The 24,616-nt window shown below is 51.2% G+C and overlaps 9 protein-coding genes across 9 annotated transcripts; 7 read left to right on the top strand and 2 right to left on the bottom strand.

Moving 5' to 3' along the window:
* Nucleotides 1-158: 158 nt before the first annotated feature.
* On the bottom strand, nucleotides 159-3,390 carry STEHIDRAFT_109559 (uncharacterized protein; the record flags this gene model as incomplete). The annotated part of the gene is made up of 4 exons (XM_007302134.1): nucleotides 159-187; nucleotides 732-784; nucleotides 854-3,234; nucleotides 3,286-3,390. The coding sequence occupies 4 exons, from the start codon at nucleotides 3,388-3,390 to the stop codon at nucleotides 159-161; spliced, it is 2,568 nt and encodes an 855-aa protein (XP_007302196.1).
* A 3,117-nt stretch (nucleotides 3,391-6,507) lies between these two features.
* On the top strand, nucleotides 6,508-7,101 carry STEHIDRAFT_45029 (uncharacterized protein; the record flags this gene model as incomplete). The annotated part of the gene is made up of 1 exon (XM_007301424.1): nucleotides 6,508-7,101. A coding segment is annotated over one exon (594 nt), but the record flags the coding sequence as incomplete, so codon positions are not given.
* Nucleotides 7,102-8,720: 1,619 nt separating this feature from the next.
* On the top strand, nucleotides 8,721-9,176 carry STEHIDRAFT_38410 (uncharacterized protein; the record flags this gene model as incomplete). The annotated part of the gene is made up of 1 exon (XM_007301414.1): nucleotides 8,721-9,176. A coding segment is annotated over one exon (456 nt), but the record flags the coding sequence as incomplete, so codon positions are not given.
* A 195-nt stretch (nucleotides 9,177-9,371) lies between these two features.
* Nucleotides 9,372-9,587, top strand: STEHIDRAFT_53741 (uncharacterized protein; the record flags this gene model as incomplete). The annotated part of the gene is made up of 1 exon (XM_007301520.1): nucleotides 9,372-9,587. A coding segment is annotated over one exon (216 nt), but the record flags the coding sequence as incomplete, so codon positions are not given.
* A 123-nt stretch (nucleotides 9,588-9,710) lies between these two features.
* Nucleotides 9,711-10,127, top strand: STEHIDRAFT_53240 (uncharacterized protein; the record flags this gene model as incomplete). The annotated part of the gene is made up of 1 exon (XM_007301484.1): nucleotides 9,711-10,127. A coding segment is annotated over one exon (417 nt), but the record flags the coding sequence as incomplete, so codon positions are not given.
* Nucleotides 10,128-10,742: 615 nt separating this feature from the next.
* STEHIDRAFT_43359 (uncharacterized protein) lies at nucleotides 10,743-11,027 on the top strand (the record flags this gene model as incomplete). Its single annotated transcript, XM_007301420.1, has 1 exon — nucleotides 10,743-11,027. A coding segment is annotated over one exon (285 nt), but the record flags the coding sequence as incomplete, so codon positions are not given.
* A 2,792-nt stretch (nucleotides 11,028-13,819) lies between these two features.
* On the top strand, nucleotides 13,820-20,323 carry STEHIDRAFT_52607 (P-loop containing nucleoside triphosphate hydrolase protein; the record flags this gene model as incomplete). The annotated part of the gene is made up of 37 exons (XM_007301436.1): nucleotides 13,820-14,080; nucleotides 14,144-14,324; nucleotides 14,450-14,547; nucleotides 14,604-14,650; nucleotides 14,709-14,823; nucleotides 14,891-15,119; nucleotides 15,196-15,259; nucleotides 15,321-15,417; nucleotides 15,469-15,499; nucleotides 15,564-15,699; nucleotides 15,754-15,851; nucleotides 16,028-16,090; nucleotides 16,154-16,194; nucleotides 16,250-16,472; nucleotides 16,530-16,559; nucleotides 16,626-16,735; nucleotides 16,789-16,837; nucleotides 16,899-16,986; nucleotides 17,047-17,059; nucleotides 17,117-17,176; nucleotides 17,232-17,324; nucleotides 17,386-17,662; nucleotides 17,717-17,885; nucleotides 17,951-18,123; nucleotides 18,180-18,212; nucleotides 18,270-18,509; nucleotides 18,578-18,680; nucleotides 18,748-18,875; nucleotides 18,932-18,991; nucleotides 19,041-19,177; nucleotides 19,229-19,292; nucleotides 19,358-19,506; nucleotides 19,569-19,815; nucleotides 19,874-19,888; nucleotides 19,944-20,056; nucleotides 20,125-20,148; nucleotides 20,207-20,323. Coding segments are annotated over 37 exons (4,176 nt in total), but the record flags the coding sequence as incomplete, so codon positions are not given.
* A 955-nt stretch (nucleotides 20,324-21,278) lies between these two features.
* On the top strand, nucleotides 21,279-22,879 carry STEHIDRAFT_155029 (peptidase M28; the record flags this gene model as incomplete). Its single annotated transcript, XM_007302135.1, has 6 exons — nucleotides 21,279-21,365; nucleotides 21,446-21,528; nucleotides 21,579-21,698; nucleotides 21,758-22,218; nucleotides 22,275-22,364; nucleotides 22,431-22,879. 6 exons carry the CDS (start codon nucleotides 21,279-21,281, stop codon nucleotides 22,877-22,879), a joined length of 1,290 nt encoding a protein of 429 aa, XP_007302197.1.
* Nucleotides 22,880-23,400: 521 nt separating this feature from the next.
* On the bottom strand, nucleotides 23,401-24,263 carry STEHIDRAFT_155030 (uncharacterized protein; the record flags this gene model as incomplete). The annotated part of the gene is made up of 7 exons (XM_007302136.1): nucleotides 23,401-23,427; nucleotides 23,494-23,514; nucleotides 23,582-23,840; nucleotides 23,907-23,952; nucleotides 24,013-24,031; nucleotides 24,109-24,174; nucleotides 24,246-24,263. 7 exons carry the CDS (start codon nucleotides 24,261-24,263, stop codon nucleotides 23,401-23,403), a joined length of 456 nt encoding a protein of 151 aa, XP_007302198.1.
* Between the last annotated feature and the right edge of the window lie 353 nt (nucleotides 24,264-24,616).

Consider the following 24,616-nt stretch of genomic DNA (forward strand, 5'->3'; position numbering starts at 1 on the left):
CGCTGCGAACTCTTCCCGCAACACTTGATTCTTATGTTTTCGTGTGCATTCATTATTTTCCCAATTTTATTCTCCTTCGTGATCTTTCAATCCAATTGCATGGTCTATTTTCGTCCCTGCTTTGACATAGCGCGACCTTACAACCTGGCCGATATGAACTACAACATGATAACTTGAACACTTTGATCTAAGGACCGAAACAGAATATGATTATGACAGTGGCGCTGACGACTGGGAGGATGACGGTTGGTTGGTCCGTGAATCTGAATCAGACGAGGCAGACGAGTACTAGTGGCGGCTTACATGCCAATGGGGATGAGGACGGCTGCTGGAATTGCTTAAACGGTTGGTTGTTGCAAGATCGCGCTATTAATGCTGTGGTTTTATTATTTTATATTTAATGTGATGATGTGTTGTGTCTTTTGTGTTCTATGAATCCACTCATGAGACACTTAACTGGATCTACGTCGTACCTCGTACATGACACCTGGCCTAAGAATCGCGACCGTGACGCTTGTTGCGTTGGTTTTCACTTAATATTATAGATGCAACGTGATCATTATGTCACGCTCCAACCAATAGGGACCAGGTGGCGCCCGGAGGGCAAGTGTATTAGACAAACGTAGCATGGTAATAGGCCACTTTCGTCTGACAGTGACAGTCTTTCGAGAGCGACTTGGAGATTCCACATTTGGAGCAAAAAAACGTGGCCACGAAGGCTGCAAGTTTACCGTCAGCACCGATGCGGTACGCTTCTGCAAACCTGAACGAGCGAGCGACGAATCTGGAGCATGGGAAAAGAAGTGTCAGGGGCACGCGGTGGCAGTGACTATCAAAGCGTCGAGAAACGCACTTGCGAATCATGACGAGATCGCTTGCGACCTCGTTCAAAGCGCTCTTCACATACCCCTCGAACTCATGCTCCTTCGTCGTCTTGGGCATCTCTCTATACCTCCTCTTTGCAGCCCCCCAACACTGCTCAATCGGATTCAACTCACAGTGAAACTTCGGCAAGAAGATCACCTGGAATCCACGCTTCTTGCAGTGTAACTCGAGCTGCGTCTCAACTCCAACGAAGTCGGGCTCTTCGTAAAGGATCCGGCGACAGCAACATAGTCGACGTGACTTGTCCAGAGACGGTGCACACTTGAAGTTCTTGCATTCGGCTCGCAGGTTGGCGGCATTGTCGAAACCACGCTCGATGAGGATAGCGGCCATTCCCTTGAACTGGCCTGGGTGAGTGGGATGATCGTCGGGGAAATAGAGGGACTGAGGTACGCCGTTATGAATTGCTCCGGTATACTGTACATCCCTAATTTTCCTGAGTTTTCCGTGCTCATCGTAGAGACGCTTGCCGTGCGAGTCGAAGACGTTTCGCTCTGCAAAGTATGTAGCGCTCGGACCCTTTGGCATACGACGAGCGGATAGGGCGCCATCCGGACGCTTAACGTGAGACGGTGCGTTATCGTAGGCGAAGACATGTTTCACGTTGGGCCAGTGCTTGCTGCAAATATCCATTGCAGTTGTTGCGTGGTCGCAGATATCCTCGCAGGTGATGTAACCGTCCTTGTTCTTTCCCGCACGGACGAAAACCTGGGCTGAATCTACTCCATCTGGCGAACGCAGGAATCCGAAATCTGCAGATACGAAATCCGCAACCATAAGAGATGTGCCTTCGGTCTTTGGCTTTGGCTCTGCTGTCTCGCTCTTGTGGACCCATCGCACGATTCTACGATCGTTCATATAGAACGTACTCTCGTCCTGCCACCAAATCACTACCCATACAGCCTCAGGCCCTCCCCGTGCCTCTTGGAGTGAGTCGTCCCAGAATCTGATGTTTCGAGAGAGTTCGGCCAGTGTGGGCAGGTATTTCTCTTGACGGTAAGCAACAACGTCCTCTCGTTCGTGTCCATCGACATATTGACCATCCGGGCGTTTCGTCCAGCGATAGTCCATGAGATGCATCCAGCGTTGGGCAGTCGTGAGAGAGATTGTGTGTGTCAGGTTATATCTCGCCTTGACATCCGGTGTGGCGAGATAGTCGCATATGTCCTGGGCACGGACATATTTGCCGATTGATTGAAGGTGAGCAAAGATCTCTTGAGCGAGCTCGCCCTCGTCGAGTAAACTCGTGCTCCAGGTGCCGTAAAGATTGAAGGGAAGGTTATCGCGGTCCTCGATGAATGCTCGGGTCCATTCACGGATTCTTCTAGCGGTCCACGGGCCTCTAGCGAAGTGAACAGCAGTATCGAGTGAAGCGGCCGTCCATGGTCGATGCAGTCTCTGGTTGGTAGACGTGAAGGTACGTAGGTGCATTTGTATCATCATCAGCCGTCGTCGCAAAACCTCATCGCCAGGGAACGGGAAAGGTTTATAGCCCTTTCCGCTCACTCGACGTGGGCTCAGAATCGTGGTGACGTCCATCAGTGCCTGAAGAGCGACCTCGCCAGACGGCGTCCAGCAGTACGGTGTCGGAGTGATCTGAGGTTCGAAGGGAAGATTGTCGGGAATGAAAGGCTGCCCGGGGACATATTGCGAGAGTACGATAGGTGGCTGAATGGACGTCGAAAGACCAGCAGAGGTCGATATTTCAGGGAATGACAGAGGTGAACCCTGAACTATGGGTATGTGCTCCTCTCTCCAGTCTTCACCTTCAGTCCAGTGTTCCTCGCAAATATCCTCGGGCCTGTCGTTCCTGAACACTACCTCTTCCTCTGTACCACAGCTGCCAGAGTCCTCGCTGTACAGGAAGAAGCCCTGGCCATTGTACACACCTCTGTCCCGTGCTGCGTTCTCTCTCTGCTTGACCATATCCTCATCCTCAACCTCCTCGACCCCTTGCCCGCCAAATACTCCGGAAATATTACTCCGGCGAGAGGCCATAGGATCCATGGATGACTGACCAGTCAGGACTTCGTCTGAGCATCCTTGCTCGGACGATGACGTGGACACGTTTGAATAAGTTTCTTCCATAGATGCATAGCTAGCCGAAGGAAAAGGATTGGTTCCTGCCTCAGGAGGTACTATCGATGGAAATTCTGAATAGGAATCAAGGTGGGTACGCCCAGGGCGAGAAGAGCTCTTGAATGGAGTTAGGCGACGTAGCATGCTCGTTAACGATAATGAGCTTTTGTTCTCGGGTGTGTGAGGGCCATCTGATCCACGGTGGTTTAACAGTCTTTCTTCTTCATCTCCAAGTGCTAGTACATCTGTTTCGGTATCGGTAATTGTGTCCTAGTCCTTGTAAGCTACATGATGTTGGAGTTGGATTCTGGTGGCACCCACCTCGCTCAACGATGATTTACGCTTCATCGGCAGACGAAGCTTCTTCTTCGCAGCTGATCCCAGGTTCTGCCAGCGTCGTTTCAGGTATCTCTTTCGGTCGGGCATTGCAGATACAGTGAATTGTTTTTATTCAGAGTGAAGCGGGAGGAGACCTCGTCGCCACCGTTGTTTATTACGTCTTATTTATCGTTATTTACTCCAATATTTATTTCGTGTGCCTAGGTTTTCTTCGAGGATGTGAAGACAACGAGCTCGCAAGTGAAAATTTGGCGACCATCAAAATCTCAGGATGTGGTATGCCTACAACTTGATGGTTCTCGATTGGCAAAGAAGCATTTAGTTGGAGTGGTATCTTGCGATGTAACGCCTTGTAACGCTTTACTTTCCGAACAGGGCAGTCGAGAACAGTGCCACATCACGTGATGCTGATGTTTTTGCACGACTTCAATCTTATATGTCCTCGCGTGACCACGAGGCTACGCTGGCGTCAGTAGCCGAGTTCGGAAGGTCCGGCCCATGATTTCCATTCTCTGCTTTTCCACGACGCTTTTTCCTTCTTCTGCTCATCTCATTCTGTTTCCGTGTCGCCACCTGAGTTCGAATATTATTTCCACCGGGGTCCCGTTCTTGTGCTGTCGACGGTTCAACCTCATGTCCTCCGCATAGCGATATATTGACGGAGGCAAGACAGGTACGACACGCGTGAGCGCAGTGCGCCTCGAGGCGAGTAGAGCAGATCCGTCTCCAGTTTTTCTCCCTGGTACCTCAGGCTGCCCTTTGCCCAACTGTACGTATGATTGTCTAACTCAAGGTATTTCGATCCCCTTTGGGATTATGTGCTGCAATGAGCAGTGTTTGACATACATATGTTTTCGTATCCAGGAGCAAACACTTGCAGGCTTCGCGAGGCTATGCATGCATGACGCACATCATCGCGTCCACTATTCCGAGGATCTTTCGCGTCCTTCGTGCTGCTGAGTTTCGCTGTTGGCACTAGGATACGTACGCACGGGACGGAAGTATCGGGTTTTTGGGAGCTTTGCGTCCGATGTACTCCGCTCTTATGCTGACGATCCGTCTGATTTACGACAGCGATACACACGAACCTACTGAACATCCGTCAGCTGTACTCCGGTCCTTTCCACCAGCGAGATGGTTCATGCAATTTCGGTCCGTATCCTCCTTTCTTATCCGTGCAACACTCTACGTCCACCTGCGCCGCTCGCCAGGTGTGCTCTTTCTCGAAGCTGTCGGCAAAGACATCCTTTGCGGTGGGCAAATGTGGCATATGATTGTCGATGGATCGTGTTGTCCATTTCAAGCGACGATTTATTCACCACGAGTTTCTTCGACTGCGAGACTGCGTCCTTGCCATGCGTCGACCTCTTCCGCTCTGTCTTTCGAATTCGCTTATCTTCTAGCGGGACATGCTCGTCATCTTCAGCCGTCCATCCGAAATATCATATCCTACACGCGTGGCACCTGTCCTCTCGCAACCTAACCTTCCTCATCTGGCTACATGCCTTCATTCTTCGTATGCTTGTCGTATGCACTGTCCACTGCCAACGGCGACTAAACCATCCAGATAACATTTCCTCATTCTATGAAACGGAGGGGCAGATCTCGTCTTGATGCTGCGATAGGCTTTTTGACTATGCAACTACTCCCAAAAGCCTCTTCCTCGGAAAGTTTCGGAGGTTGTCGTTTGCTCTGAGGTCTGAGATCGACGTTTCTGGGATCCGGCGATGATTGTTTGCGGGTATGCTCGTGTTTGTCGCTGGCCTCTGATACCTCCGTTCCTCTGCTTCCGTCTTATGTATTGCAAATGCTGAAACGGACTATGCAGAGCTCATCGCGTGTCCTGCTTGGCAGCGAAAGGCTTCATCATATGATGCTATGGTGTTACTTGTCTATTTTCTGAACGCATGTTGGCGGTATAGGGTGGTACTGCGTCATCGACGTTAGTACCAACAGTATCGCCACGATCGTTCATGGGCTGCGCTAGCAGCGCCGCCAGAGCCTGCAGGAAACATGCAGGCTCTCAACTCCACAGGCACAGCCTAGTTGCATGCTGTCTTATGCTCTCATTGTCTATAACTCGTCGTTATGACTACGACCTGGTACTCTTCCGCCTACCACCACCACCGACACCCCGGCACCGCCCAGGACCCCGACTCCTTGAATCTCTCTCGTTACCCGCTGCACTTTTCGTCCTCTTAATACGTCTCGATATTCTCCATAGCCCTTCGCATAGCCACTCTCTTGCATTTTCTGTCCCTCTTTGAAGTTTAGTTCCCAATGTCGAAGCCTAAACCCGTCGACAAGTCGGCTTCCGCCACTCGAGACCGGGGTCTCACCCCGCCCGCCGGGTCCCGCCAGCCCACCCTCACTGAAATCCTCCATCGCGATACCTCCCCTGCCCTGTCTCAGTCTCAATCCTCTGCCATCGGTCCTGACGAGGTTGCCGATGCGAAAGCCGCGCTCAAGCAGTTCGGTCTTCCCGAGAACCCAGCCACGATTGCCAACCTTCGCACGGTTCTCCTTCGCATCCGTGACACCAAGGTCAGCAACCGCGCCCTCCCCGCTCCCGCCGCCGCCGCCATTGGCCATGTTGCCACACTTCTGGGATCTCTCGACCACGACTTTCAGCGCGATGCCCTCGTTGAAGCTGTCACCCGTGGCGTCGCTGAGCGCCTCCGCCCCGTCCTCGATCAGATCGGGCCCGCTGTCTCCGCTGCTGTCGCTCCACTCGAGTCTGTCATCCGCACCTTGTCCTCCACGGTAGAGGACGATCTCACTGCTGTTCACGAGTCTCTCCAGTGCATGGATCAGTTGAAAGTAGTCGCTTCTGGACTGAAGGCTACATCTGCTGAATTGTCTTCCGCTTCTAAGAGTATTTCTGCTGGGCCCCCTGACTTTGCTCGGGTGCCTGGTTCGGTCCCTTCTTATCGGGATGCTCTGGTGAACTCCTCTGTCTCCGGCTATGGTTCTGCTAGTGGGTTGGATCCGAAAGTTGTCCGGCAGGCGGTACTACAAGCCCGTCAGGTCACTATTGATTTCGGAGCTGTGAAGGACAATGATCCTATCCTGACGAGTTCTATCTCTGAGTTACTTGCTAAGGCAAAGGCTTCCGTCGTTTCTTTGAACCCACCCGTCCCTGCTACCGTGCTAGCCGCCCACCGGGTGCGCAGGACTGGAGCTGTGTTTCTCCTCGATACTAAGGAGGCTGCTGACTGGCTTCGCTCTGGAGAGATCTGCACCCTATTTGCTTCCTGTTTCACATCTACCGCATCTGCCAGAGATCGGGTTTTCCCTGTCCTTGTTCGCTTCACGCCCGTAGCCTTTGATTTTGATGATGCAGCTTCTTTACGGGCCTTGGAGGAACACTCCGGACTAGGCTCAGGTACTATAATCGGTGGCCGCTGGATCAAGGCTGTTGATCGTCGCCACCCTACTCAGTCGAGGGCACACTGTGTTCTCTATACCACGTCGGCTGAGGCCGCGAACTCTCTCATCTCCGGGAATGTTGTTATATTGGATTGTTTGGTAGAAGTGGAGAAGTTCAAGAAAGAACCGGTCAAGTGCTCCCGTTGCCATCATTATGGGCACATGGTTGCGTCTTGCAAGTCTAGTGCTGATGTATGCGGATCCTGTGGAGGTGCTCATCGCTCGTTCAAATGTACTGCTTACAAGACCGTTCATTGCGTTTCTTGCAACTCAGATTCTCACGCCAGTTCTGATAGGCATTGCCCAACCTTCCTCCAGTTGTGTGATGATTATGATATGCGCAACCCAGACAACGCTATGCCTTTCTATGTTACGGGCGACCCTGTCACGCACTGTGCGGCCCCGCCTCGAATTCCGCTTCAGGAACGCTTCCCAAAGGCCTTTGCAGTCGAAAAGACGGCTCAACGTGATACACGTCCTCCGCCTAACCGTCAGCGTCAGACTACACTATCAGAGTGGCAGCGTCCTGCCCCTCCTCATTTGGACCGCCGTCCCGCCCGTCCGCTTCAGTCCACACCTAATGAATATCATGATCCCGATGGCCATGGGCATCTCGGCCCTGTCACGTCCTCTAACGCGACTCCATTGGGTTCCCGATGAATGGGCACAATGACACCACCTTTTCGAAGCTGCGTTTATGGCAACAAAACGTGAATGCTTCCAATGTTACGCAGTTTGGCTTGTTCAACGACCGCTCATGGGCAGAATATGATGTCCTCGCACTCCAGGAACCTTATCTTGACTATCTTAACAACACTCGTGCCTCTCGAGACTGGCATGTCGTGTACCCGTCTACTCATCTGACCTCTGATCAAATCTCCCGTTCTATCACATTCGTTCGTTCTAACATTGCCGCTACCTGTCCCTGGGAACAGTTCTCTTTTCCGTCCCCAGATGTCACCGTTATCCAATTTCGAGTCCCGAGCTTGCGGCCGGGTCGACATGGCCGACCAGCTTTTGACTCAGTGACTATCTTTAACATCTACAACGACGGTGCCAGCACTGTCACCGAGGCAGCTCTTCGCGAGTTTTTCCGTCTGAATCATGCTCTTCTATTTCCTTCCCCCAATTCGCACATCATATGGCTCGGCGATTTCAACCGTCACGATCCTGCTTGGGATAACCCGGAGGATGTTCGTCTATTCACACCGAGCGCCCAGGAGGCCTCTGAACGTTTTATGACTCTTTTATCTGACCTTGATTTGCGCATGGCGCTTCCTGCCGGGATCCCTACACACCGCCATTTCGTCTCTAAGCTCTGGTCTCGGCTGGATAATGTCTTCTGCACCCCTCATACTCTTGATCTTTTTATTCATTGTGACACAAAGCCAGAGCTGCAGGGGCCTACCACCGATCATGTACCCATTGTCAGCATCTTGGACCTTTCCCTTGCGCATGTGGAACAGGCCCCCTCTCCAAATTTTCGTCTCGTTGATTGGGCGGCTTTTCGGGCGAACTTAGAAGAACGTTTAGCCTCATCCCCGTTACCTGTTGTTTCGTATCTGACCTCTGAGGAGGAGTTCATCCGAGCAGTCTCTACCCTCACTTCATGCATTCAGACTACTATTGCTTCTCATGTTCCATTGTCTCGTCCTTCTCCTCATTCGAAACGCTGGTGGACTCGTGAACTAGCAGATCTGCGAAGGGACATGACGCGCACGGCTCGACAGGCCTACAAGTTCCGAGATCTTCCGGGACATGTGTCTCATGCAGTAGCGGGCGAGGCAAAGCGGCAGTACAAGTTTGTGCTAGACTCCACCAAGCGGCATCACTGGAAGGATTGGTTGGAGAATATCACCGGCCCTGATCTCTGGACGGCAAACCGGTTTATATCCACCCCTTTGGGCGACGCTGGGAAGACCAAGATCCCTCCCCTTAAGGTCTCGCAGGCGGACGGCAGCACCATCGTCGCTTCTTCCGAAGCTCAGAAGGCTGAGGTCCTGGCTAAATCGTTCTTTCCTCCACGCCCAGCAGAGTCTTCCGTGCCGACTGACTTCATATACGATGATCCCATCCCTGGTACCTATCACAACTTCTCACGGGCGCAGATACGGGCCCAGGTTTCAAAGCTCAGCCCCTACAAGGCACCGGGTCCGGACGGTATACCTAACGTTGTCCTTATGAAGTGCATTGATGTCATCATCGATCGCATCTTCTTCATATTCCGTGCCATCTTCACGCTCCGGACCTATTACGGGCCTTGGAAAGAGTTTCTCACTATTGTTCTTCGGAAATTTGGTCGGGCGGCCTACGATCTTGCCAAGTCCTTTCGTCCAATTGCTCTGCTCTGCACACTGGCCAAACTCCTCTCTGCTCTAGTTGCAGGCCAGCTCTCCTATCTGACTGAGCGCCATCAGCTCCTCCCAGCTACACACTTTGGCGGACGTCCGGGGCATACCACGACGGACGCCATGCACTACCTTGTACATCACATCAAACACTCTTGGCGTCAGGACAAGGTCGTTTCCGTTCTCTTTCTCGACATCGAGGGTGCTTTCCCCAACGCCGTTCACGACCGCGTCCTCCACAACATGCGTAAACGCCGGGTCCCGCTACCTATTGTCGACTTCGTCGGTCGAATGCTGGCAAATCGTCGTACTCGGCTGCGCTTTGACAACTTTACCTCGGATCCCTTCGTTATCGATAATGGGATTGGTCAGGGGTGCCCATTCTCTTTCCTCATCTATATCTATTACAACGCTGATGTTCTGGACATCCCCGAGGGCCCGAACGAGCTCGCCTCCGGTTATGCGGACGACACCATCTTCATCGCAACTGGAAAAACCTTCGAGGAGACTCACCACACCTTGGCGTCCATGATGACCCGCCCGGGTGGCGGGGTCGAATGGTCGCGGACTCACAACTCTCGGTTCGAACCCAAGAAGCTCGCGCTTGTTGACTTCACTCGAAATAAGGTCATGCCCCACCCTCCTCTGGTCATCCCCGATCTCGCCATCGTTCCGTCTTCCCCCTCTGCAAAGTATCTCGGGGCTCACTTCGATCGGGAGCTTCGGTGGCATGTTCAGGCTCAGTACGCGGTGAAGCGAGGTTTGGACTGGACGCTTCAGCTCCGACGCCTTGCCAAGCCATCTAGCGGTTTGTCGCCTGGTCAGATACGGCGTCTTTTCATTGCGGTCGCTCTACCAAAGATGGGTTATGCTCTTGATGTATGGTGCTCCCCCCTTATCGATACCGGAGGAACGCGTCTGTCAGGCTCTGTCGGTCATGTCAAGGCTATGGCCCGCGTTCAGCGTCTTGGTGCTCTTGCCATCACCGGTGGCCTCCGTACCTCTCCCACCGCCGTTCTCGACGCTCATGCCTATCTTCTACCAACCATGCACTGGGTGGACAAGATTTGCACTCGAGCTGCTGTACGAATTGTGTCCCTTCCCACATCTCACCCGCTGTTTCCCATCATGCGCCACTGTGCCCGGCACGTCTCCATCGCCCGTCACAGGGAGCCGCTCCATGACCTCTTCCGCCTCACCAGGATTGTCCCTGATCGAATCGAGACTCTCGCACCTGTCTCCCTTCGCCCAGGGTCTTCGCTCCCATTCACGACCATTATCGCTGACTCCAGGGAGGCCGCTGTCGCATCTGACGCCACTCAGACGAACGTGATTCGCATCTACTCGGACGGCTCCGCACTTGAAGGCAAGGTTGGTGCCTCGGCGGTTCTCCTTCGACTGGGACAGGCCCCCCGGATGCTCCACTTCCATCTGGGAAAGCTTTCTCACCACACTGTGTATGAGGCTGAACTGGTTGGACTCGTACTCGGCATTCACCTCATCCAGACAGAAGCCGATGCCTGCGTGCACTCCTCCATTAACGTCGACAATCAAAGCGCTCTGAAGTCGCCCTCGACTGCCGCTGCTCACTCCGGTCAACATTTAGTCGACGAGTTCGTGCGCCTTGCGAAGGCTCTCAAGCGCGAGCGTGGCCCATTAGGCTACCGGCTGGAGCTTCGATGGGTGGCGGGCCACGAAGGCGTCGTGGGTAATGAGCTTGCAGACGGGGGAGCTAAATCCGCCGCTCGTGGCCTCTCCAGTGCCTTGGCCGACCTCCCCGCCATACTTCGGTACCCTCTTCCCTACAACTGCTCCGCGCTCGTCCAGTCCTTCACGTCCAAGATCACTAATAGCTGGGCTAGTGAATGGGCCCTCTCCTCACGCTCTCAGCAGTTTCGGCGCATCGGTCCCTCTCTCCCATCCAACGCCTTTCTTAAACTCGTCGACACCCCGTCCCTACGTCGTGCCGGTTCTAGCATCCTCTTTCAACTCCGGTGCGGGCATGTTCCCCTTAACCACTACCTCCATCGATTTGCACTTGTCAATTCCTCCCGCTGTCCGGCATGTGGTGCGGCTGAAGAAACTGTCGTTCACTTCCTTCTCGAGTGTCCGAAGTACCGACATGAACGATACATCCTCCAACGCGCTTGTCGCACTCGTCGACTGGGTCTCGATGTCCTTTTGGATCGGCAGGCCAGCGTCATACCACTTCTGGCTTTCGTGCATGCAACTGGCCGCTTCATTCGCCGCGAATTTGATCCGGGTTAAAGCCCCTTTTCCTCTGTCTCTATCTCTGTTTCCTTTTGTCTTGTTTTTCTTTTCATTTGTTTCGATCCTCTCATGCCCGTTGCCCTTTGACATGCTAAACGCTTTTTACCCACTTTCATGACTGGACGCTAGTTCCCCGGCTCGAGCGTTCGATCCGACTCCGCATCTTCGGGCGTTCGATCCAACTCCGCCTCTCCGCGTTCGGGTGGAAGGATGTAGGAATGTTGTAGTGCTTGCCCTCCGCTCCACCCTCCCGTCTCCGTTACCTCCGTCTTGTTGTGACTGCACCGTGCCTTCTCGCTCCCGTTCTGTTGACGTTCCTCACCATACCACGGTCTCTGTCTGTGTTGACTTGTTCGTTTTCTGCCCGTGTTATCCGAAGTTTCTCGCTCTCTTTCGTCTTACTCCACCGGTCTCTCAGTCCGTTCTCATATGGTCTCTGTGTTGATTCTCGTGCCCGTTCTCGCCGTCTCGTGTCCGTTTTTACATCGTGTCTTATTCCCTTTATACCCCACTGCCTAGTCCTAGTCCTGTGTATTTTCCTCCTCTCCCTCTCCCGCGACCCTCTATTCCGTTTCCGTGCCTATTTGGGTTCCTGTCTGTCTCCCTTACGCTTGTTTTCTCTGTCTGTTTGTACTTCACGCGCGATTCTGTCTTACATAGCGGCCTCTTCGCTGATGGACAATAAATTGGATTCAAAAAAAAAAAAAAAAAAAATAAGACTACGACCTTGACAAAAAAGCGTTGTTGGGTGGGACGGTGACCGTCAACGAACTTACTTACGCCACATGAATGTTTAGACTATTCATTCCTACTAAAGTCGACTATTCATTCAGCTCAGCTTTGAAATTACCTGCTATTGCGTTCCTGTGCATGAGCTCTGCTCATATCGGTCGGCTCGCTTTCGCTAATATGAGTATGGTCGTATCCTCGGATCGACCCGCTGGTCCTGTCATATAGAGCCTCGCGCGTAACTGGAGATGAATGGGTATCGTGAGTCCCTCTCTACTCCTGTCCGCAACTTTGCCCTCCGGTTTGCTATCATCGTGCATCACCTGTCCGATTACTGAATTTCCATTCCTCGAAGACTAGCTCGATGTTATACCCTCAGCCCGCATACTGCTACATTGACCGTATCTTAATAATATCTTCACTTGTGGCAGGCGGTATAAACGGTCGTATAAAGGGCGATATTGGGGGTAAGTATAAGCCGTGGAGTAGCCTTCGAGGTTGAAAAATGACGCCATGGAGTCTCGTATTGCTGAGGATAGCGACCTCCAAATGAGCCGTTATACTCGGATTTCGTGAAGTCCGAAGGAAGCCTAGGATGGACGAACGCTCGCTGCAGATCACGGTCGCCTATGGGCCACAGTGGCGACGGTTCCTTCCGAACCCTTTGCCCTAGTGGGTTCGCATCAAGCCTGCCATGAACTTCGCCTGGAACTTGTAACGATAAGTATTGCCCTCTGCCCAGAGACCGTCACCAAGGGTGCCTGTCAGTTACTCAGGAGGGTTCATATTCGGATGGTAGTGAGTCTTGACCCTCGACTGTAAAATATTACTTACATTCAAATCCCGTCACATATACTGTCTTCAACCAGGCATGATATCGTTGACCTTTAGACCTTGGGTCCTCACCTGTCCTTACAATGATTTGTGGAGAATTATCCAATTCCCGTCTGCCTTGACTCGGTATCTTTGAGCGTTTCTTGTCCCCCGGATTCGGTAAGAAGAGAGTAAAGTACGGCGTTGGAAATTCAGGGCCGTCCGTGGGTAGCCACAAGGCTATGCTATCCTTCCACACGCATTGACAAACAACCCTCAACCCAGATATCATTCTAGGTCTGTGATTACCAGATATTCAAGCATCTATTTCCACCAAGTTGAATCGGGCTGCCCATAATCTCTCAAAGCTATATAGTACTTTGAGGCGCTCCACCCAGAGTCTCTCGACGATGCACATCCTCTCTTTCGAGCAAGGTCCTTCTAGTTCGTCCCAGTTAATGCTAGACGAAGCCTATTCCAGGTCAGTAAATCTCTCAAACTTCCCCTCAAAACTGTGTTGTACTCATTCAGCGGCAGTCCCTTACCAGCAAGGCCATGGACGGACCTGATTCCCTCTTATATCGCCTGCGTATCCCTCGCTTTTCTTCTAGTTCGCGCCGTATATTTGCACAAGGCCGTCAAATCTCACGCGAGCCCCTCTGAGAGCTCACCCGCAGCTAATTCGCGAGGTACAAAACTTGATCTGGGTAGACCAGTCATTGTAGCTTTCAAAGTTGCACGACTGTGCTTCAACATAGCGCTGGTTGTGATTTCTGTGGCGTCAATCCCCCAAGACGGCGACGGCGTCGAAGACGGGAGGTTTTGGCTCATCAATCTCCATTTTTCGAACGTCGCTCTTTGCCTGACATACGTGAGTGCTCACGCGCTCTCCGGGATCATGACTTCATCTGATACGGCGCTTTGAGATATATGCCCTCGGCCTATCCATCATCTCGATAGTTGGTGGGACGAAATTGCAGGCCACAATCTCTATCAACTTGACCATTATCCTTGTGGTCGCCTTTTTTATTTCTGCTCACCGCACTCTGTGGCCCTTTATACTCACGCATCCATCATCAACGCCGATGCCAGGCGTGCTACAGTGGATAGAGACGGCCTTGCTGCTCTTCTCGGGTATTCTATTGCCGCTCCTCTCGCCTAGGCAATATATTCCTTTCGATCCAAAGGTCAGTGCTATACCAGTTAACAAGCTAAAACAAATGCAGAACTTGATTGGCCGCCATGCACAGGAGCCCGTTTCTACGCCCAATTTCGAACAAACCTCGTCCATTTTGTCCCTTCTTACGTACCACTTCCTTGACTCGATCATCTGGAAGGGCTATCTCAATCCCAAAATCTCATATGACGAACTGCCTCCTCTATCCGATTATGATGACGCAAGGAATCTGTTGAAACGAGCGAGCTTGGTATGTAGTATTTTGCTATTGTTCTATGCACTGTAATGATGTTCTGGGGCGATTGGATAGCTTGAGAAATCGCTTGATCGAGGTGAGGAGCGTCACATATTTTGGAGCCTCATAGGGATCTTCAGTAAGCCATCATAAAGTCTCCCCCGCTATGGTCCTCCCTATTCTCAATGATGTCACTCACAGAGTACGAATACATCGAGATGGCGGTCTTACTCGTCCTCGGAGTGCGTATCATATCGTTTCTTCATACGTGTCGAACTAACTGCATCGCATAGCACAGGCTGCCTTCATGGTCCTCAACCCCTTAGCTATCCAACAACTTCTCTCGTAGGTAGTTTGCGTTTAGCATATTACACGTATCTGTGATACCCTGTTCATTGTTCAGATCCTTGGAGAGGCACGACAAGGACTTGGGCGTGAAGACTTGGGTCTGGATCGTCCTACTATTCGTAGCTCCGACCTGCTCTTCGATCGTGCTCGAGCGAAACCTCTTTGTTGGAGTATGTACTTTATTCCTATTCGAGCCGCCGAAGTATGATTACTGAGAAAGAGTATCGAATGTGACAGACTACGACCTTGGTCCAAATGGAGTCGATACTCACGCAGTTAATGTACAAACATACGCTCCGCATCCGGGCCCAAGCGGACGCGTCTCCTTCATCAGAACCATCTGCTGCGGGCTCTTCGAAAGGACGTCCGGACGGTAGTCCTCACGGCCAGAATATCCAAGGACGGATCAATAATCTTGTTATGACGGATATGGTGACCATTGCGCCTGGAAGAGTCATGACGATCCGTACGTTGGACTCTCCCGAAGCTATATTCGTTGCGAAGGAGGATCGCAGCGCTGATGATCTCTCGTATCACATAAGTTTTATGGACACCGTCTTTGGTGGTATTGAGCGTCTGGTTCCTATACGGGGCGTTGGGCTGGAGGTTAGTTCCCTTGGCGCGATCACGATAGTTAGGAGATCAAGTACTTACGACGAGTATCCAGTGCATTCGTCGGCATTGCTGTCATGATCACACTTATTCTGGTCCCGGGAAACGTAGCGAAGGTGCTGCAGAGCACTGAGCGGGAGCTTATGAAGAAGGTATGCTCGTCGATCACCATACATCAATATCTACCTGATGATACTTTACAGACGGATGCTCGTATTCAAACCATCACGGAAAGTATGTTCTCTCGATGGGTCGTGTCATTCATATTTGGTCTTCCTCACAGATTTCTATATCCTAGCATTGAACATCCTGCGTATGATCAAGCTCTTTGGATGGGAGTCGAAGATCAACGAACGCATCTCTGACAAACGTACCGACGAGCTCCGGCTGATTAGGAGAGGACAGCTACTTGCGTTGGTCAGCAGGAGTCTCAAGTACGCATAACGTTCATTCCATCACCTGTCCTTCCAGCTGAGAGTGATACCCAGCTATATCATCCCTCCGTTGACGATGATCGCGACATATTCAATCTACGTGAGTCTTCCACCGACCCGATTGTGCAACAACTCCATAATGTTTTCCTTTCGTAGACGGTCGTCATGAAGCAAGAGTTGACTGGTTAGCCGAATCATTCTGGACTACAATTACATATCTCTAACCAGAAGACTTCTGCTTCCAGCCGCCACTGTCTTCTCATCACTGGCTGGTGAGTTTCTTTTCTGATTGTCTGTATGGGCTGATTATCTCATCGTATTTTTCAAGCGTTCGATATCCTTCGGGAACAGCTGAACCAGATCTTTTGGATGGGACCAAAGTTAATCGCAGGTATGCCGACTCTGTTGACTCCAAGATTGATTACAAGAATTTGAGTACCATCTTATCCCATAGGCAAAGTGTCCTTGGATCGTCTTAACAATTTTCTCCACGATGTGATTCTTTCCGTTCCATACGATCTCGGGGTATGGTGCTGATCCTTCACCGAAGACGAGCCTCTTAGGGAGATCCACCAATGTCGGGGCTACAAACGCTATGCGAGCTCCCAAGGACGACGTGATCGGTTTCAATGCGGTGACTGTCTGTTGGGGAGATAGCCAAAATATTGACCACCCAGTAACGCCAAGAAACGGGGATTTCGCACTTCGGATAGAGCAGGAGTTGATGTTCAAGAAGGGTGTGATTAATCTAATTACTGGCCCCACAGGATCTGGTATGTACTTGTTCCCTTAACTCTATATTTACTACTACATTTTAATCGCATCCACAGGTAAAACATCCCTCCTCATGGCTTTCCTTGGTACGTCCGATGGGCCACCGCCACTCGACCATTAATTTGTGTTCACCATCATGGCTTCCGTGACAGGCGAAATGCGCTGCATCCCTATGACTCCAGCTTCCTGGTTCAACCTTCCTCGCGATGGAGGTGTGGGGTACGCCGCGCAAGAGCCGTGGATTCAGAATATGACGATAACGGTTAGAGCCCGGTGCCCGAACTCGCCAGACAAGTACGACTGATAGTGCAACAGGATAACATCTTATTTGGATCCCCTTACGACGACGCACGCTACAGGCAAGGTAATTCTCCTGATTAACAATCTCAGTTGTTGTATAAGCGCGAGCTGATCTATTCATGCAGTAATCCAACAGTGCGCCTTGGAACAAGATTTGAGGCTATTCGAAGCGGGTGATATGACAGAAGTAGGTGAGAAGGGGTTGACACTGAGGTGGGCGAAATGACATTCGTTTGCGTCGACGATGTTCTCATTTTGAATGTATTCGTGTAGTGGTGGTCAAAAGGTATGCAATTTGTGTCTGATATCGCAGATACAGGGAATATTCAGTACCTTTATACAGGCCCGCTTGAGTCTCGCCCGTGCGATTTACTCAAACGCAGAGATCCTACTTCTCGACGATGTGAGCAATCCAGTGGTTTCATTTTTCTTCTTTTGGTCACTGACAGTGCCTATAGATCTTCGCAGCTCTGGATGTCCATACTTCACGATGGATTGTCGACAAGTGTCTCAGAGGCTCTATGGTACGAGGGCGTACAGTGTTACTTGTGGTAAGTCCTGAAGTCCCCCTCGAGATATTAGACGCAGATACTCATTGACAGTGCTGTCCAGACCCACAATGTAGATATTGCGAAGCCTATCGCTGATTTCGTGGTCACTCTTGGCGCGAATGGAACTACTTCGTCATATGACACTGTGCCGGAAGCGTCGAAATACCAACATGATCACTTGGAGGGGACCATTCATGCAGAGAGCTCGACTCATACCTTTCCAGATAACAATGAACACACAAAGGTTCAAACGGAACAAACGATCCTGAATCCGATCTCGGATGGTACGCTGATAAAGGAGGAGGAGGTTGGTGTGGGACATGTCAGTTGGTCTGCGCGTGAGTCGATACTTTTGCCGTTGAAGCATCAGTTTTACTGACATGCATCCGTAGTGAGGCTGTACTTTGCCAGCCTCGGTGAACAATGGAACGTAATTTTTTGGCCCATCTTCTTCATCGTCGTGCTGGTGAAGCACCTTGCCGCCACGGCTGAGACGTGGTCACTTGGGTACTGGTCCCGGCAGTATGAGACACAACCTGCTTCTGAAGTCAATATCATCCGGTACGTCGTTCTCTGCTTACATCAATCTAGAAGATTGAAGTCTATCAAAATTCCCGATCTCCCAGCTACCTCTCCCTATATATTATTTTGGTGGCCGCTGCTCTGGTCTCTTTCATCGGAGCGAATCTCCTATTCATCCTTGGGTCTCTTCATGGGTCGAAGTCTATTCACCGCCGCCTTCTCAATTCGATCTTAGGGGCAACGTATCAGTGGTTAGATGTTACCCCCGTCTCTAGAGGTGTGTATCATGCTACTATGCATATATAGTCCGCTCAGATCTTGATGTAACTCCAGTCATTACTCGTTGTACCCAGGACATACGAGCGAGTGCGTTGTATTTTCGTCATTGCCATTGCATAATCAATCTGATTACCATCCACGCAGTCGACAGACCCATCCCGGAGATGTTCCTCCAGCTCACCGAGATGACCTTCTCGCTCATGACGAAGCTCGGTACCGTCGTATTCCTCACTCCAGTATTTATCTACCCAGGGATTCTTGTCTTTATCCTCGGTGGATTATGCGGAAAACTATATATTGGATCACAGCTCGCTATCAAGCGACAACAAAACGTCACCAAAGCCCCAATCCTAGCGCATTTCAGTGAGACGCTGTCTGGATTGGGTAAGTGGTCCTTGTCGGGATGGGCCGTTCTATGCGAACTCTGACGGTTACTACGCTGGCACTGTCAGCCTCGGTTCGGGCTTATGGAGCAGAATCTGCGTTCATCAAGGAGCTGCAGCGACGATCAGACAGGTACACCCGAGCGTCCAGAACTTTCTACAACCTCAATAGGTCAGTTTGACTATCGCTTCGTTTCTCGTTCACAAGCCTGCTACTTACTTATGCTGAATCCGTTCAGATGGATTTCGTTCCATATGCAAACACTCGGTGCATTGTTCCTGACAGGCATTGCGGCTTACCTTGTCTACGTTCCGCGCCATGGGGATAAACAGGCGTCCTACACTGGCTTTTCCCTGAATATGGCCGGTATGAACTTGAGCTCTGGGATCAGGAACGGAATGCAGGCTGATTAACCCTTACAGCTGGATTCAGCTCGCTGATTCTCTGGTGGGTGAAAGCCTTGAATGAGTTCGAGATCCAAGGTCTGTGAATACCCATTTTGAGCGTGGCCGGGAGGCTGATATTCAATAGGTAACAGCGTGGAGCGTATAGCACAATATGTGGCCATTAAACAAGAGCCACAACCTACGGAAGGCGGTACTCCCCCTGCATATTGGCCCTCCAGCGGTGATCTTAGGGTGGATAAAGTGACAGCCCGATATTCCGTAGTGCGTTTTTCGATGACATGAGCACTATCTCGTCCCTGATACCGCATGCAGGATGGGCCTGCGGTACTGAAGGAGATTTCGTTCCATATCAAGTCTGGCGAGCGTATCGGCATTGGTGTGTGACTGATATTTACTACCGTATACGCATTGCTCATGAAAGTGTCGTCTTGTCTTCTGAAGTCGGGCGCACTGGAAGCGGGAAGAGTTCCTTAACACTGTCACTCCTGCGATGCATAGTGACCGAAGGAGATATATATTACGACGGCCTTTCGACTAGCTCCGTCAATCTGGACGCCCTTCGATCCAACATCACTATCATTCCACAAGTGGTATAGCAATTTCTCTATTGTTCCCCGCGCCAGTCATCGTCTAATATCCTCCCTCCTCACAGCCCGAGCTCTTGCGGGGAACACTGAGAGAGAACCTTGATCCCTTCGGTGAGCACAGTGACGCTAGATTGAACTCGGCCTTGCGCGCTTCTGGGTTCTGCTCTCTTCATGCCCATGAACGAGAAAGGCATTTTGGTTTGGATACACATATATCCGGTGCAGGAGCCAACTTGTCAATCGGCCAAAGGCAGATTCTCGCTCTCGCTCGTGCCTTCTTGAGAGGTAGCAAGCTGTTCATTCTGGATGAGGGTAAGAAGATACGGCTGTATTCTCGGATTCAAGCGGCTGATAATACCTTTATGACCAGCTACATCCGCCATTGGTGGGTATTGTGACTATGCGTTCAACAACACCAAGGACTGACGCGAATGATTAAGACTACGAGACCGACAATGTGATCCAGAAGTCACTTCGAACGGAGTTGCCAAAAGATGTCACCGTTATCATAGTCGCTCATCGCCTCCAGACTGTTATGGATGCTGATAGGATCGTAAGTCGCGTCATCCTACCCTGCCAAACGACCAATGTTAAGGAGATTACACGTCAAACCCCCTTCAGATGGTCTTGGATGCGGGCCGTGTCGTATGTCTTCACACAGCTAACGCATGCGTACTGACCCCTGAACATTTCGAATCCGCAGGCCGAGTTCGATGCCCCTTCAACGCTCCTGCGGACGAAAGGTAGCAAGTTCCGCGCCATGGTGGATGGAAGTGGAGAAAGTGCTGAACTCCATGCTATCGCCGAGAGCAAGCACTAGTCTGGGATACCTCTTTTTTGAGCTGTGCTTGGAATTTTCTTATCTCTTCCCTTCCTTTTCTCATGAAGATGGATATAATGTCTGATATGCGTCGATCTTCGGGACTTACCCCCTTCGGGCCTGCTTTCCTCTCAACCTGAGTTGTTTCCGACTTTGAAAGCATCGACCAGACTGCCCACCATGGGATCCAAATTCTCACTATAGTGCTCTATCATGCAGGTCTAGTACTTATTTTTGTACTAGATACAAACCTCGGGTCAGCAGGACCGGTCTCGTGAGCATCTCCAGCGTTGATGTATGGATTGCATTGGCCTCATTCGCGAACTGGCGTATAAGTATATGCTTTATTCCTAGTAAGCGTATTCAGTTCTTTTTCCTCCTTCTTTATATGACTGACTCGTTCATAGTGAAATTATCCATACCGACATGTGCCGGAGATGTGGCAGCTCGTGCACTCATATTACGCGATGCGCACTACTATTTTATTCGCAGCCCGAGGGTATTATCGACCGTACAGTCTATGGCTTCGGTTAACGGCATCCCGTTCTATCCCCAACCCGCAGGACACCCATGTGGACGACCTCCTTTCAAGAGTAGAGTTCGTATTACGGCTGCAGTCACTCAAGCTGGGATACTCTGGCGTATTTATGGATGTCATACTCCGACGAACTGCCCTCTTGTATAAATCGTCAGGTACTGGATGTCAAGCGAGTGCATCTCGTCGACGTGTGTTCCTCCGTACGGCTAATTTGCATCAATGCTGTCCACCAGCCTGATCTCGAGGCTCATACTTTCGTGTATATGCTCTTTTCCCTTCGCCGGACTAGGCGTTTCTGCCAGATCGCCTTTCACTCATTCTGTTGAGCGCAGAGATCAATGCACGCTCAGTCAGAATTGGCCCACAGGACCAGGCAATATCGTGCAGCCACAGGCCCCTTCTGACGAGCTTGCGGCTATGCTGGCAGAGATTGATCAAAACAGAATCCAGGCTATAATATCGAAGTTGGTGTCTTTTGGGACAAGACATACGGCGTCCAATCAAGTAAGTTTGTAATCATTCGCGGACTTCAGAGAAGATCAGCGCTGCTAATCAGTATGGTCTGCCATTTCTTTTTGTTGTAGACGGACCCATCGAGAGGAATAGGAGCTGCGAGGGACTGGATCGCAGCGCAAATGGAGGGCTTTGCTCAAGCCAGTGGAGGAAGGTCTGTTCGCTTCAGCATCGTTGGAAATCCATGTTTTGACTGTGACATAGGTTGAACGTGACGGTGCAGTCCTTCATCCAGCCTGCCGTACCAGGCGAGCTCGCCAACGATACCAGGATCAGCAACATTATCGCCAGGCTCGAAGGAACGACTGAGCCCAACCGTGTCTAGTAAGCCGATACTACGTCCCATTTTCCTTATGGCACTGAGTTATGCAATGTCTTCCCAGTGTCGTTTCCGGACACTATGACTCCCGCAACACAGACATCCTCAATAATATCGATGACGCTCCAGGTGCCGACGACGATGCGTCCGGTGTGGCCGTCTCCATGGAGCTCGCCCGGATATTCTCTGAGCATAACGTCACCACTCCCGCAACCATGCTATTAGTTGCAGTCGCTGGCGAAGAGCAAGGTCTCTTCGGATCCACCTTCCTAGCTCAGTCGCTCTTCAACTCGTCTGCCGATGTTCAGGCCGCATTCACCAACGATATTGTCGGAGCAAGTACTGCAGACGATGGGACGAGTGATCCAAATGATATTAGGTTGTTTGTGCAGGGGATGCCGTCGACAGATAGCGCCGCTATGGCGGCCCAGAGGATCAGCATTGGTGGCGAGAACGACAGTCCGACTAGGCAGATTGGTAGGTTCGTGAGCGAGGTGGCGAGTAACAATGCTACGAACATGACGGGTGAGCGAAGCTCCTAGAAGCTTAATTCCTCCGTGGCGGCTGACATACCGTTGCAGTGCAAGTCGTGTATCGCGCGGATCGGTTTCTTCGTGGTGGAGACCATGAGCCCTTCTTGAAGCTCGGATTCCCTGGTGCTCGATTTACAGGTAGTCTTCACCGGACTTTATCTCGCTTATTGAAGCGCGGCTAACAACCCTCATCCCATTATCAAGAGCCGCACGAGAATTTCGCCCACCAACACCAAGATGTTCGCGCCGTCGACAACGTCCAATTCGGTGACCTCCTTGAATTCGTCGACATCCCCTTCACCCAACGCGTCGCCCGTGTCAACATGGCCACCATATTCTCCCTCGCCTCTGCACCAGGCACACCCAAAAACGTAACCATAGACACCTCAGTCCTCACCAACAACTCTACTCTCCGCTGGGATTTCGATTCCGCCGCTGCAGCTTTGAGTGGAACGGGAGGAGTTGGTGGATTAGCGGGATATGAGATTGTCTGGAGGGCGACGGACGAGCCTTTCTGGAGCCATGTGATAGATGTCGGGTTGGTGAGCGAGGCTACGGTGCTGCAAAGTAAGGATAATGTGGTGTTTGGGGTGAGGGCTGTCGGAGAGAATGGAATGAGGAGTCCGGCGACGTTCCCCTTCCCTTCGACGTGAATCCACAACAGGGACGCGGAGCCCTCTCTTCATGTTAGTTTCTTTTGGCTTCTTCAAATCACGTGGGGTTTGATGTGCGGCAGATGTGGTCATGTAGGAGTAATCGAAGTGAAAGGTACTATATTGATGAGCATCATGGATGTGGCGCGCCACATTGAAGGCAAAGGGGAAGTATCGAATTTAATTTAGAGCATGGAGCTTGGACAGCTTGACAATCTATGGGGTGAGTTGAAGCGTACAGTGAAGTCTGATATACAAAAGGGAATTAGGATGGATGAAGAGTAGGGAAGTGAGCATGGGGAAATGTGTGATAATGATACGAATGTAGTACATATGAAGCAGTCAGGTCATTCTGGAGCAACTGTGGTAGGATGGGGTAGGATGGAGATTATGATGGAGGCAAAGTAATAAAGGGAAGTTTAGAACCATATCTGAAACGAATAAGAAACTTTATGCGCACCGACCAGCATGTACATGCGCAAAAAGTGAAAGAGAAATCGAATGATGGACACGGTAGGCGCCTAGAGCGATAACGTCGCCTTCATATCCTGTATTACCGCACAGATCGTCGTCAGCTCTCGCCATTTATGGCAGGACGGTCGTGGAGAACTCACCAACTTGATCATACTACTCAGCTATAACATACCCAAGAACGATTCAGTTCGTCAATGAACCAGCAAAGAGGAGGGGAAAGGGACATACCACCGGCGCCTGGAACACATTCATCTCCCCATCAATTTCCGGCTCTTCCTCTGGTTCCGCCACCAGACTGTCAGCGAGGGGCAAGCTTGATGTCGACGACCCGACCGAATCAGAGCCCAGATGCTTCGCCGAATTAGGCGGAGTAGGCAGGCCAGCGGCGACTGAACGTGCAGAGGACGCTGAAGCGTGCGAGCTGCGCGATTTCTTGGCGTCGCGGGTCCATTTGTGGAGTGCGCGGGCTGTCTTGTGAAGTTCGAGGCTGGTTGGGTTCGAGCGGAGGTGTGAGTGATGAGAAGGGAGGGGATGTGTGAGACGAAGGACGTACTTGATGTGGAGCATTAGGTCGTGATAGGTTGGGTTTGGATGATCTCCTATCATCGTAGCGTGATATGAACACCTTTATAACACTGAAGATGAGAGGACAGACGTACGCAGGTATTCACATAATAACTATAAGAGAATACATACAGAAGGAACAATACGATCAGCATCAGGACAGACGAAAACGACGAAAGAAGACGACGCACGGTGATCATACTCCCGTCCGTAGACTCCCAAGCTCTCTGTAGGTCCGAGCAACTTGACAACGAGATCTATAGCCACCACCAACAAAGCATTTCATCAGTTGTAGTCCTCACCTGGCACGAAAGAGTGGAGTACATACAACATACGCCACAGTCATACTCGTCAGGCACCGCCAAGGCCCGACGAGATACGCCACTGTGGGCGGTGCCTGCCCACAGTGGCGTATCTCGTCGCCGCGTGTTCCAGACTTACTACAAACAGTGTCTAAACGGAGCGGCGAAAACAAATCCCCAAAATTGTCCGCCCGAAAGCCACGAAAATGTTGAAATATGTAGATTCTGTAATAAATATTATTTGTCACCCCTTTCCATCCCACTGCCATGAACGACGTCGAGCTCGATGACCCCGACCTCGCCCACAACGTTCCGGCCTATGTACTGGATAGATTTCGTGAATGGGTAATTTTCTGCGGTCAATTCTCGTCTCAACCTCACTCTGATGCCTCCTTTT

This window comes from Stereum hirsutum (assembly GCF_000264905.1).
Source record: "Stereum hirsutum FP-91666 SS1 unplaced genomic scaffold STEHIscaffold_4, whole genome shotgun sequence".
Taxonomy (NCBI): Eukaryota; Fungi; Basidiomycota; class Agaricomycetes; order Russulales; family Stereaceae; genus Stereum; species Stereum hirsutum.